Below are 14,624 nucleotides of genomic sequence, written 5' to 3'. Positions count from 1 at the left end.
AAGAAATCAATCACTCATGTTTGAAGATAGATTCACAAGAAATTCTCTGTTTGTTTAAGTAGCGGTCAATTTTCTGTTTGTAGGGGTTAGAAACATCTCCATGCCAAAGGGATGCCAACATGAGCGGCCGCAGCCCACAAGGCAAAACAAGGCAAGCCTTCACCCGATATTTTCCTTGCAGCTGCCAAAAGATTTGCGGTATATAAAACAACTAACCAACAAATGCAAGTTCTTAAATGCTAGTTGCACTCGAACTAATATATTTATTGCTTGTTTAATTGAGTGTTTATTCGATTGACGTCATCAAGTTAAGCTAGCGAATTATAGTACCACCACAGGCTTAACTCATAGTGGAGGAGGGTACATATTTAGTTCAAGATTTTTGTTTTCTCAACCGATGTGTGAGATTGTCTTCTTGACACCAACTATACATATAACGTGCAGGTCTGTAGTAATGGCTCCAGATCCCAGGCTGGACAAATTAAAATTAAGTAACATTAATTATTGGTGGTACGTGAAGCCACATCAATTGATCAACGTGTTCTCTATCTGATTGATATTGTTGCAATAACACAGCTCTTTTGAGCGATAATGTTTGAATACATATTACCGATAATTAAAAGACTAGATAATATGGATGATTTGAATATTTATAAGAACCAATCTCGATAGAAGTAAATAAATAAATTCAATTAAGGTTATATGGATGCAATAAGAAAACATTAACTAGTATCAGTTTATACAAAGCAACACACACATAAATATAAAACAAAGAACGTGACTTGAAATCCCAAAGGCAGAGCACACCTTCCCCTTTGATTCAGGAAGCAGCATATATTAAATCGCTCGCTGCTGTGTCGGTTTTGTTACCTGCTTTTGCAAGCAATGTTGCACGTGCCCTAATGAATTGACAGAAAATTTTAGTTGTTATTTATTCTAATAAATTAATAATGTAATTTGAACCCACACAAACAATAATAATAATAATAATAATAGTAATGTAACAATGGTTTGGCCTTATGTTTGAACATTAAAGTTCTGATATATAACCACCATGCCGACCACCCAATTGCTGCTATTTAATTTCGTTTCAGTTCTCTCTCTCTCTTTTTTTCGGGCCAAGCAATAATTCATCTAGTACAGGAAATAGTAAAAATTCAATAAAAGCTATATTAATGCTGGAAATGAGTCACTTTCTGCTTTTTGTTTTCTTGATTTCATGTTATTTATTGTCAATTAGGAAATGTGTTATCTGGACCAGCCCAAGGCCTAAATTAATTGAACCTAATTCATGAAAAAGCACAGCAGCTATTAATTGCAGCTGCAAACAGCGAAGCTTTAGGGTCGGCTACACAAAAGTGTGCATATATAGGTTGTGTTTGAGATTAAGGTGACATAATTTTTTAAAATATAATTATTATAAAAAAATTATAATTATAAAATTAAAGTTAATAATATGTAGTAAATATAAATTTTAAATTTAAATTTTAATAAAATTATTAAAAATATAAAAAAAAATTTATTGTATAAGTGAAAAATTATATAAACACAGTTTTTAATTTATAACAGTTAGTATTTATCAAACACTTTAGTATTATAGTTTAAAAGTTACAGCTGCACAAGCTCAATCATAAACACACCCATAATAATCTTTTAATGTAAATTAAAGTTTGTAAATGCCTCTAATATTAGAGAAAATGTGTACAATGGAGAGAGATAAAAAGTTTATTAATTCAATATTATTCCTTCTACAACCAAATTATTAGGCTTTAAAACCATTCCCTTCAAAGATTGTGATACATCCACTCTCTACTTACAAATCCTCACAGGTACCTTAATCTCCCATTATATTCTTTTTTTTTTTTTTTTGCCGTTTTGGGATATGATATAGACATATTTGATTATCCTTAATAATCGATAACATGATATTATTAGACCCAAAGTGTTGCTTTTTAACCCATTTTAAGTTCTGTCACAGTCACTCCATTATTCGATCTCATCAAAAGCATGGTCTATCCCAAATTTGAATACAACCAATACTATTTTCATTAAATATGATCGCAGTGAAAAATAAAAAATCTTCAACATTTCCCACTATTAGCATGAAGTTAACATTTTAATCATTTCAATTTGATTATAATTCGTTGTTTGAAACGTGAAAGGTTCATCTTACCTACTTGTATAATTTGGCGCACTGAGAAGGACCGTATGGATACATATCTTATTCTAAATCATAACATGAAGTAATATCGTGATTTGTGACAAATAATTAGAATATGTAAAAAGGAGTTTAAAGAAATTTCAAGACATGTATTATTACTTGTAATCGCAGTGGCTAACAAGGGAACATAATAAGGACCACATCTCTAAGAGTCGTCACTTCAATTTATTTTATCATGTAAACTCTTGAATTGTTCAAAATATTTATTGATCACTTGTTATTAAGGGACAATAAATTCATCACTTAACCAATTTCACCTACAAACGGTCCATATCTTAACCAACAACACATTAATTAAAACGGTCCTCAATAGCATCAACAAATATCAGTCGCACCTTTAGAAGAGTATTTTTACAAAATGCATACGCTCGCACCAAATAAAAATGGATTTGTTCGTAGTTTTTTGAAATGCCTACTATAACCCAAATTTTTTCTCCCATTTCCACTCCGAAAGTTTTGTTCATTAGGAGTATGATGATGATGCTCAGAGCAACAATGAAATGAATTATTTGCCATAATAGATTATTGACGTATAACTCATATGTTGCCTATAATAAGTTGATCACTTACGAAAGATTAGTGAATAACTTCTCAATAACTCAACAAATTTTCATTTAAAGTTAAACAATTTTTTCCTTTTTTTTTTGTAGGATTTACGCATAAATGAATAAAGAAAAATTACTAAAATCTAGATATTGATCTTCCAACAAAGAGAAAAAAAAATTTGAACATGTTTGTTGATTTTTATTATCACTCTCTGTCTCTTTTCTCTTCATCAAATTGCACAAGATACGGTTTTCTTTCTCATTAGATTTCATGATTTCATAAAGAAAAGTTACAAGTGATCGAGAGATACTAAAATTTTCTCCTAATTAGAGTTATTCTTAAGTAAAATACTAAGCAATTAACAATTAACCATACACATCAGATCATATATTTGTATGTCACAAAATCTTTAAAATCTCAAAATAACTTGCTTGTCAATAAAGGATACATCCTAATTCCTAAACTAAGAGGAAACAATTATAAAACAAACTCCTATTTTCTGCTCTCATGCCAAGAAAGTACAAAGGAGAGTGGGGGAAAAAAAATCAAAAGATACAAGCAGTGAAGAACCCCAAAAGGATCAAACTTAACTTATATATATGCAAATCTAGAAAAATAAAGGATATTTTATTCATTTAGGGAAACCAAGAAACTTTACACATGCATGCAAAGATTAACTAGCTAGCTATATATAGCTTAGCTGAGACATTTCATATAACAATCCAAAACATTGGTTTCGGTTCTTCGTTGATTTTTTCAGTCATATTAATTTTCTTTTGACTTGCTTGGAAACTCAATAATCTGCAAAAGGGCCAGACAACACAGCAAGCTCTATGCCACTCTTGTTGGTCCCTTCCTCGAATTCCCCTTCACCGGCAGTATCCGAATTCTCTTAGCAACTCGTACAAAATCCCTATGATCCACAAACCAACCAAAAACAATATATTAAATTAAATTAGTAAAATAATTATGTATAGTTAATTTCTAAAAATACGGCAACATTACGTACTTCCAGTTAAGGTCACCGGCGAGGAGGAGATCATTTTCCATGTCTTCATAAGCAATGAGGTGACCCGGGACAGCATTAGAGAGATCAAGATCTTGCTCTGAATTGATTGCAGCAGCCTCGCCGCCCTCAACAAACATCTGCCTTAGTGCCTTGGCCAGGCTCTGGTAGCTTGCATGCTTATGAAGACTGATGCGTTGGCAGATCGAACGGCCCTCGAGGACTACAGTCACCGGAGGAACCACCGTGGAGACGAGATCATCATCATCAAGGCCAGGAAAAGCTTGGAGCCTGTTATTATTAGGGTTATTAACAAGTACTCCTGTATTCGTAGTGGTGGTACAATTCATATTTGGAGACATAGCTCTTCTCTCTTGCCATCTCCTTTTCAAAGATTCTTGTCTTTGAGCCTGATCAAATGATCTATTCATGTTTAATTAATTTGCTCCGAAAGGACAGAAGACAAAGAAACTGAAGAGGGTTTGGTCTGAAGTGGGATGAAAGTGAAAAGGATTTGGTTTTTTTGGTGTGGTGTGGGCAGAGAGATCAATACTTAATAGACGGTCTTTTGGTTTTACACGTTGCGTATATGTAAGTGTTCATTATGTGATTATGTATGCACACACACACACACACACACACACACACAAAAGAGTATTCAATGAGAACACATGCAGCCACATATGTAGAGAGAAACTGTGAGCACAAATGTCGGGGACGGGTCAAGCTGGTGTCTGGAAACACCCTAAAACTTGTGATATGCCTTTTCTTTTTCCAAATTCGATGCCCTATATTTAATGAAATTGTACTCTTTTTTATTTTTCTTTTTTAAATAATTCATCACTGCTCTTCATTGATATTCTTCTAGATTATATATAGTTCTTTAATTTATTGTCTCGCCGTTTGAGACCTCATACATAAATATATTTATCATAGGTATTGTGATTTTCTATCTTTCGCAATTATTATGAAATAAACTACTAATTGTAAGGAATAAATAAGTATGTGAGTGATAAATTTTAACTGTCAATTCTAATGTGAATGAGATTCGAATTTTGAACACTTATTATTTTGAGAAAATCGTAGACACGCCTCTAGTACCATGAACACTAATAATTTTAAAAATGATTGTCAATCACACAAACCTACTTATTATTTAAATAAAATATTTTGGAAACAAATGGGTGAGGGTTAAGTGGAGGGCAGGGATGTTTGCTTGTGAGTGCAAAAGAAGGTGTTTGTGAATATATATATATATATATATACTTGGGTTTAGAATCTGGGATTGAAATTTAGGACAAATTTTTAGTGTTGTAAATCAGCTTATAACATTATTGATTTAAGATACTATAAAGTTATATATATATATATATATAAGTCGGAACAGATTTACGGTGTCATAAACCAATTTTTACAAACATTAAAAATTATCTACGATACTATAAATTCATCCTAAATTTTAGTCCTGGATTTTAAGTTCAAATCTAAGAAGTGCTCTAGTAATTATATACACTGTAGGTAATATTTTTATTGAATATTCTTGTGTTTGGCCATGAGAAAATTTTTAATTATTATATATAAATAAAGTAATATTTATGGGGATGGCGATAAAAGGCGTGAAGGAAAAGCAAACCCAATAAAAAGAAGTGTATTTTAAAATATCAAAACACAAAAATTGGTTGTTAAAAAAACAAATTGATTAATAATTAAGCAATTAATAAATCTTGTAAATTGTAACGCATGGGCTACAGAGACGACCGCGCTGCGGTCGCCGAACGGCTCGCTACTTTGACTCTCAGCCGGTCGGGAAGTCCACGTCATCTTTTATTTTTGAGTGAAAAGACCAATATGCACCTAAATCAAATGCTTTAGAGGCAAATTGCAGATGTCGCCTATGGGGTTAATTTGGTAATATAGTATAAGCGAAAAGGTGCAAAGTTGCCCTTTGGCACAGAACATTTTGCAGCATGATACTGCTGTCTGTGGCCATGATGGAAGTTCGTGAAAAATGTCCGTTTTTGATGTTAGGTAAATTATTTTAAACATTTAAATAATATTTTTTCAAGTATATATATATATATAAAGTTGGGACTTGAGGAGGTGACGTGGCATCATCATTTCTCATATTTGTATATTCTCTATTATCTAATAAATAGATAAATTTTCTTTTAGATTTAGTTTTCCGTCTTCACATAATTAATTTGATTGTTATTACACAATAATAATTATATAAAGATTTTAATGAGACATATTATTTGTAATGAACATCTAAGGGGGAATGTTATGAATTTATTGTGTAAAGATTTTACACAATAACAACATTTGTATATTCTATATTATCTAATAAATAGATAAATTTTCTTTTATATTTGGTTTTACATCTTCACATAATTAATTTGATTGTTATTATACAATAACAATTATGTAAAGATTTTAATGAGACATATTATTTGTAATGAACATCTAAGGGGGAATGTTATGAATTTATTAAAAGGGTAAAAGCTTGTTTAGTCCTTATATTATGAGGTTAGTGTCCATTTAGTCCCTGTTTTTTTAAAAACACCTCAAAACGTCCCTGCTACTAAATATTGACACTTATGCCATTATTATTTTTTATTTTTAACTTGCTTTTACAATATTACATTTTTACAATAATGTTTCTTTTGTGGATATTAATAAAAAATTAAATTATCAAATTAAACTCAAAAATAAAATAAAAACAAAAAAGGTATATATTAATTTTTGTGAAAGCTCACGTATGTCTAAAAAATTAATATCGTAAAAAATTACATTATCAATTTTTTTAGAAAAATTAATATTTTAACTCAAGAGTGTGTTCCACAAAAATTAATATATTTTATTTTATTTTATTTTATTTTATTTTATTTTTTGGTGTTAAACTGGTAATTTATTTTTTTCTTTTTAATAATGTCTAAAAAAATTATTATAATAGGGTTATTTTTTTCTTTTTAATAATGTCTAAAAAATTATTATAATAGGGCAATATTATAAAAATAAGTTAAAAGGAACAAAAGATAATGGCAAAAGTGTCAATAATTTAATGGTATGGATAGTTTGAGGTATTTTTAAAAATATAGGGACTAAACGGGCACTAACTTCAAAATATAGGGACTAAACGAGCTTTTACCCTTTATTAAAATAAATGTAGATGTTCATAACATATATTTCTTAGTCTCCCTACTATCTCCCATTAGCAACATTTAACTTCCCTATAACTCCCAATATCTCACAATGAATTATGATCCATAATTTTTCATTAATTTCATGGAGTAATTATGTAACTATAAAATGAGAGCTCATCTTTTTGTTTTGTACACATACAGTTGGAATGAATAAAATCAATTTATAATATATTTTCTCATTTTATTCTTTATCTTGCGTTGCTTCTTTATTTGTATTGCTGGCTAATGGTTTTTTTTTTTTGTTTTTTATAAGGCTGCCTCATCTTAAAAAAAATCAATTCATATTTTTTATCAGTTTTATCAAGTGTAAAGTAAGAAAAAAAAAGATAATACTAAATTCTTTTTTCAAAGCTGCGTGAAGCGCGGTTCTATAATATAATAAATTGGTTGAAATTAAAAAATAATTACATTACAAAATATTAAAATAAAAAATAATTATTAGATTATAAATGATTACATATCTTTTCCTCTTTTTATTTAAATTCAACAATATTTAACCATTAATAATAATTAATTATAAGTCTTGAAACATTCATTTATTTTATTGTGCTAACAATTAAATTTTAGTGGCTTAAAATACATCAATTAATTAATATAAGAAGGAAGGTTCCTTCATCTTCCCTCAACAAGGCCATTAGAGCCTAATTTTAATGTTATAATCCCATATTTAATTATTCAATCTTTTGTTTAGTGCCTTTTGGCTTCTTCAAACTACATAAACATTAAATATTTAAGATTTATGGTATCATTATTTCTCATCTTTTTATATTCTCTATTATCTCATATATTGGTTGAGATTAAAAAATAATTACATTACAAAATATTAAAAATCTATATCTATATATATATATATAAAGTTGGGACTACAAGAGGTGGTGTGGCATCACCATTTCTCATCATCTCATATTCTTTATTATCTAATAAATTGGTTGAAATTAAAAAATAATTACATTGCAAAATATTAAAATAGAAAATAATTATTAGATTATAAATTATTACATGTCTTTTCCTCTTTCTATTTAAATTCAACAATATTTAACCATTAAAAATAATTAATTATAAGTCTTGAAATATTCATTTATTTTATTATGTCAACAATTAAATTTTAGTGGCTTAAAATACATCAATTAATTAATATAGGAAAGAACGTTCCTTCATCTTCCCTCAACAATGTCATTAGAGCCTAATTTTAATGTCATAATCTCATATTTAATTATTCAATCTTTTGTTTAGTGCCTTTTGACTTCTTCAAACTCTATAAATATTAAGTAGTTAAGATTTGTGGTATTATTATTTCGCATCTTTTTATATTCTATATTATCTAATATATTGGTTGAGATTAAAAAATAATTATATTACAAAATATTAAAAATAGAAAATAATTAGTAGAGTATAAAAGATTACATGGCTCTACCTCTTTCTATTTAAATTCAACAATATGTAACCATTAATTATATGTTTTCAAACATTCATTTATTTTATTAAGCCAACAACTAAACTTTAGTGGTTTAAAATACATCAACTAATTAATATAGGAAGGAAGGTTCCTTTATTTTCTCTCACCAATGCCACTAGGACCTAATTTTAGTGTCATAATCCCATATTTAATTATGCAATCTTTTATTTAGTGTTTTTTGACTTCTTTAAACTCTATAAATATTAAGTATTTAAGATTTGTTATGTTTGGGTTTTTTTTAATTATTTAATCAACATCCTCTTTAGAAATGTTATTGTGTTTTTATTTTTTGACTTATTTAAATTTTTTGTATTGTGTGCTTCATGGAGTACTTTTTTCTTCATGAGTTAAACAATGATAAAGATAGTTAGATGATAAGAGTTAGACTTTGTAAGATGTGGGAGTATGTTAATACCAAGAAGAATGGAGAATTGATTAGTGTGAACATAATTTTTATTGATGAAAAGGTTGTGTACACTTAACTATACATATTAATATATATTTTTAAAGTTAACAAAAAAATAATTAACTTTCATAAATAACATTAGTTTTATAAGGCTGCGTCATTTTAAAAAAAAAATCAATTTCATATTTTTTATCAATTTCATCAAGTGTAAAGTATAAAAAAAGATATACTAATTTTTTTTTAAGCCACCACGAAGTGGCGGTTCTATTTTCCTAGTTAGATAATAAAGATATTTCCGATACGTTCTTTGTTAAATAACAATCTTTAAAACATCTCTAAGTTATTGTAAACCTCAATTTATCTCATTTTTTATTTAAAATAAAAACGAAATTATTTTTTTTTTTGTCTTCTTAAAAAAAGTAGAGGATAACGGGAAGTTTATGATAATTTTGAATAGGTGTATTTTAAAAAATTATCATTTTATGACGGAATAATTCAAAATTAACCCTAAAATATACGTTAAAGCACCTTTAAACATATAGAGTGTGAGTGGGATTCAAACCTTTTGCATGGTAAAAATATCTCAAAAATTTTATTGTTTTGGGGCAGAATTCAAAATTTTATCAATTAAATTGACTAAAATCTTCTTAGTGAATTAATGTCTTTCAAACGTATTCTTAGTATAAACCTATTTTCTAGAAAATGAGACCTAAACCTCTTTCAGGAAATCCATAATATGTTTTATTAGTTAGGCATTTATAAGGTAACTTGTATTACGGAGCATGATGTTTCATGTTTGGTTTGTACCCTTTTCCCACTCACAAGTCCTTATAAATTCAAAGACATTGGTTTTTATATAATTTAAAGAAATGCGAGCTACATCTCCAACTTATATGTTCCAAATTTTTTATCTCCTATTTTAAAAAAAAAAAAAAACTACGAAAATTGGAGCTAAATGCAAAGCCAACCCTGTATTGTACAATTCATTTATAATTAACTGATCAGTTCAGTTGAACATCTTAGCCAATTTGGTGATGTAATTTGAAATTGACTAGTACTTAACATCCCCTTTCATTTCATTCAAACTTGTCAATTCTTAATTAATAATTATGTTATCTATTTTTCTTGTCTTTTATTACAAGAAACAACATTAATAACAATCTTTTCAAAAGCTAGTCGGCCAATCATATTTTAATACGTGTAGAATATATACGTTAATTATATATATATATATAATCTAATCATCGATTACTGAAAATCAATTCACTTATATGGTCAACTTCACATTTTAATGATGATCAAATTTTTTCACTACCCATTTTTCATTGGGTAAAAGCTCGTTTAGTCCCTATATTTTGAAGTTAGTGCTCGTTTAGTCCCTATATTTTTAAAAATACCTCAAACCATCCCTACCATTAAATTATTGACACTTTTGCCATTATCTTTTGTTCCTTTTAACTTATTTTTATAATATTGCCCTATTATAATAATTTTTTAGACATTATTAAAAAGAAAAAAAATAAATTACCACTTTAACACCAAAAAATAAAATAAAATAAAATAATATATATTAATTTTTGTGGAACACACTCTTGAGTTAAAATATTAATTTTTCTAAAAAAATTGATAATGTAATTTTTTACGATATTAATTTTTTAGACATACGTGAGCTTCCACAAAAATTAATATATACCTTTTTTGTTTTTATTTTATTTTTGAGTTTAATTTGATAATTTAATTTTTTATTAATATCCAAAAAAGAAACATTATTGTAAAAATGTAATATTGTAAAAGCAAGTTAAAAATAAAAAAAAAATAATGGCATAAGTGTCAATATTTAGTAGCAGGGACGTTTTGAGGTGTTTTTAAAAATACAGGGACTAAATAGACACTAACCTCATAATATAGGGACTAAACAAGCTTTTATCCTTTTTCATTTTTCACATGGAAAGGAGGCTATACAGTACCAGTACTTCGAAAAGAACAAGAATTTGAGTTTTTTAATAAGTACCCTAAATCGTCACATTCACACTAATGTAGAATTACTCAAGTACTTAGAATAATATAATTAATTGAATCTTCTCAAAATAATAATAATTGAATTGTTCATACAGACTTGAGTTGTTCAGACGACATTGATTAGAATGTTGCACATTGTAGAATAAAAACAAACAGTTTCGAAACTTGAGAACTTTCCAATAATAAACTAAATTTTGAAGAGATTAAAAAATCATCAGATTCGCTATATTCTCCGAATCAAAATTTTCTCTTATTTAGGACATTTATTACTAGAGCAATTATAGAGTTTCATGATCGATAGTTATTACTAAAGATATGCAATAAAAAATCAAAGTTGGTTGGTGTGAGTGGTTCGGCACTCTCACTCCTTAAGAGAGGTTAGGGGTTCAAGTCCCACTCTCGTATGGAGTCACCACTTTGGCCAGTACTTTACCCCTTATGGGCTGACCCGGTGCGAGCGGGGATTAGTCTGGGTTGTGGTACGGGCTTAAAGGTGCCTCCCACAGTTGGGGCCCACTCAAGACCACCTTGTGGTTCAAACCAAAAAAAAAAAAAAAAGACATGCAATAAAAGAATTATTCTTGAATCTTAATCATATGCACATAATATAGAAAATCATATTCAAAAGAAAAGAGATCTCAATTCCTTTAAACGAAGGGAGCATAACAACGGATATGGGCTCAAAAGAATGAAGTTGACCCAACTTAAAACGACCAGGGACCCTTGTAAATATTACTAAATACACCCATCAATTCTCTAAGACAACCACTGTCATTTTCAGAAGAACGTGAAGTCAGGGAATCGATGGGGTTCATTGAGTAACTGATACAAATTACAAAACCCTAGAAAGCAAAAAACCCTTGCAAGTTGCAACTGCTCCACCACAGATCAAGATCATCAATAGAACACGCAGCGACAGCGTACTTTCCTTCCTTCCTCGTCCTTCGATGGCTGTAAGTGACACCAAAATTAAATTGCAAACTTTTTTTTGTTAATTATTTTAGTTTTCATTGTATTGTGGTAAATTTATTTTCTTGTTTGATTATTTGCCTATATAGACAAGTAACTTTTGTATTTCGTAAGAGTATTCGTGATAAATTTTTGAGGGTTTAGTTTTTTTTTTTGTTCGTATATGTTTTTATAATATTACTTTTGTACCTGCACAAATAAACATCACTAAAGAAAAAGAAAAGAAAAAAAAACTGAACTAAATTTGGTTGCGTAAACTTATCGAATGCTACTGCATTATTTGATGGAATTTGCTGTAAGATATAATTGACATTGTGTTTTCAACTTAATTGCTATGATTTATGTGAATATTGCAGACGATACCGGTTAACCCGAAACCTTTCTTGAATAACTTGACTGGAAAGACTGTCATTGTTAAACTCAAGTGGGGAATGGAGTATAAAGGTACTTTCAATTTCGTTTTTTATTCGACACAATTGGCTTCCATTGTTTATTTTTTAATAAATTTATTATCTTGTTCAGGTTTCCTTGCCTCAGTGGATTCTTACATGAACTTGCAGGTGCAACTTAAGATTCCTTTCCTTTTTATTTCTATTTGCTTATCTAGTGTCCATTGTTAATTAGGTATCTATGTCAGGCATAGCACAACTTTTTCTCGTATAGAGGATGCATGAGTGCATGTTGTTAATAATCTTTTGCTTTGATTTGCGTTATGGTATCCGCAGCTAGGAAATGCTGAAGAATATGTTGATGGACAGTTCTCTGGAAACCTTGGAGAGATCTTGATCAGGTAACTTCCACTTGATGTTATTGTTTTGTTCCTGAATTATCTTATCACTTAAAATGCAATGATCAGGACAAAAGTCTCTCAGGCTATTAGTAAATGAAATTACGTTAAATTTTGTTGTCTATGGCGTAAAGGATATTGGCAAACTAGATATAACATTTGAGGGTGGACTTAAAGCCTCGTTTGATTTTGGTCATTGCGAGGATAAGTAGAAAGTGTGTGGCTATTGATATTATCTAGGGCTGAAATTTTCCTTTAGTATCTTGTTCATACTTAAACATAAGAAAACAAGATGATATGGATTTTTTAAGATTCTGTTTCTTAGAATGAGTGTTTTGCACTTTTGTGACAAGATTGCATTTGAGTATTCCTTTTAGGGATGGCAATGGGCACCGCCCGCAGTGGGTTTTAATTTTTTTAAGAAAACCCACCCGTTATGGGTTTTGACAATTACCAAACCCGCAATGGTATCTGGCGGATTTTTTACGGGCTTGTACATTTAAAATCACAAATGTCCAATATATAAATTTACAATAATAACCTTAAATTCGACATAACATACTCAATTTTAAATTTAACCAATGTAAATGAAAAATTAAAATTTCAACATCAATCCAACACAAATTCTCAAATTTAAGTATAAAACACACAAATCCATTAAAAAAAACCCACAAACTAGTATCTACAAATAACAATTATATTTCATATTATCATTCAACACAAGCTCTAAGAGAAGATTTTCATTTCATTCATCATCATTAGCACCCATCCAACATGATGCCTACAATAATGATTAAGACTAATATTTTCTAAAGAATAATACTTTTCAAATATTAATTCGAGGAAAAAAATTATAATAATGAAATAATTCATGCATTAAGTTAAAGAAAAATAGACCATACAAAAACACTTTGGTTATTTGGTACTTTGCATAATTACATTATTTTCTTTATATATTTTTAGATTTAAATATTTTTTCAATTAAGATTAAATTAAAAATATTTAAAAAACCATTGCGGGTCTAGTGGTTATCCATGCGGGTATCCGCCGGATATTGGGCTAATACTAAACCCACCCGCATCCAAGTGGGGGTTTCAATTTATAATACCAAACCCGCCGCAACCCTCAAAATTATCCGCAACGGGCGGATTTGCGGGTTTGCGGGCACAATTGCCATCCCTAATTCCTCTTATGGTTAATGTTTTTAATCTGCATTTCCAAAGACCCTGCTGACTAGCTTGCTAATGTTTTGGTCTGAACTGAAGAATATCTAATGCATATTTTTGTTTATTAGCAATTTAGATACATATATTTAAGTGTTAATCTATTTTGATTGTTTTTGTTGATTTTTTTTGTGGCTTGATTATCACTATTGTTGTCTGTCTGCATTTGTATCAGTATCTGCACCATTCTTGTAGTTGGGTAAACCTGATAGATAGACGTGTAATCGGTTAGGAAAGTAAGAAAGGACTTGGATAAGTGGCTATCTTAGCTTGTTAAGCTTCTTGAACTTAGATTTGGACTGGTTGCTTTTTGCAATAAGGGAGAGGTTTTTTCTTGGATGACTTTTGCCAAGCTTACAACCAATGTGTTTACAGTCGCTTCGGCTTCTTGTCTTTTACCACTGTTGAAACTGCAACCTACTGAGTTTGATGCATCTGATTTTTGTTTTTTTCCCTTTTCTTCTTTTGTTTATTTTTGTATGCAGATGCAACAATGTTCTCTATCTCCGCGGGGTTCCAGAGGATGAAGAAATAGAGGATGCTGATCGAGACTAAGGGATTTGTTCAAGCATTTTAGTCATCGGCTAAATAGAACTCTGTTATTTTAAGCTTAAACCTGCTCCATTGTACTTGTATGTAAGTTTCAGATGATTTGTAATTTTACTGATATATTCCCCATGCCTTTCATCGGGGCCTGACAAACAAATTGATTTCCCTTTGATATGAATTCTGGCGTTTGAATGCCCTGTAAACTTAGCTTCGGGTAATTCTCTCGGTTCTTTGAAAAA

General features: G+C 29.4%; 2 protein-coding genes across 2 annotated transcripts; one reads left to right on the top strand and one right to left on the bottom strand.

The window, feature by feature from the left end:
- Window positions 1–3,383: 3,383 nt before the first annotated feature.
- Window positions 3,384–4,557, bottom strand: LOC18055640 (auxin-responsive protein IAA33). The gene is made up of 2 exons (XM_024178249.1): window positions 3,777–4,557; window positions 3,384–3,680 (listed from the first exon to the last, which is right to left on the bottom strand). Exons 1-2 carry the CDS (start codon window positions 4,202–4,204, stop codon window positions 3,599–3,601), a joined length of 510 nt encoding a protein of 169 aa, XP_024034017.1. The 5' UTR covers window positions 4,205–4,557; the 3' UTR covers window positions 3,384–3,598.
- A 7,132-nt stretch (window positions 4,558–11,689) lies between these two features.
- LOC18055639 (probable small nuclear ribonucleoprotein F) lies at window positions 11,690–14,624 on the top strand. The gene is made up of 5 exons (XM_006453308.2): window positions 11,690–11,810; window positions 12,183–12,270; window positions 12,349–12,386; window positions 12,552–12,616; window positions 14,322–14,624. Exons 1-5 carry the CDS (start codon window positions 11,805–11,807, stop codon window positions 14,389–14,391), a joined length of 267 nt encoding a protein of 88 aa, XP_006453371.1. The 5' UTR covers window positions 11,690–11,804; the 3' UTR covers window positions 14,392–14,624.

Source organism: Citrus clementina, unplaced genomic scaffold (genome assembly GCF_000493195.1).
Source record: "Citrus clementina cultivar Clemenules unplaced genomic scaffold, Citrus_clementina_v1.0 scaffold_1, whole genome shotgun sequence".
In the NCBI taxonomy this organism is placed as follows: domain Eukaryota; kingdom Viridiplantae; phylum Streptophyta; class Magnoliopsida; order Sapindales; family Rutaceae; genus Citrus; species Citrus x clementina.
Note: the sequence above shows the minus strand (reverse complement) of the source record. Positions and strands in the feature narration are given on the sequence as shown.

Bases quoted from the DNA above. Each gene is read 5' to 3' on its own strand.
- LOC18055639 (XM_006453308.2), top strand. The intron at 12,387-12,551 runs GTGCAACTTAAG...TGGTATCCGCAG, and splicing joins ATTCTTACATGAACTTGCAG to CTAGGAAATGCTGAAGAATA. The intron at 12,617-14,321 runs GTAACTTCCACT...TTTTGTATGCAG, and splicing joins CTTGGAGAGATCTTGATCAG to ATGCAACAATGTTCTCTATC.
- LOC18055640 (XM_024178249.1), bottom strand. From the start codon at position 4,204: ATGAATAGATCATTTGATCAGGCTCAAAGACAAGAATCTTTGAAAAGG. The intron at 3,681-3,776 runs GTACGTAATGTT...TGTGGATCATAG, and splicing joins GCCGGTGACCTTAACTGGAA to GGATTTTGTACGAGTTGCTA.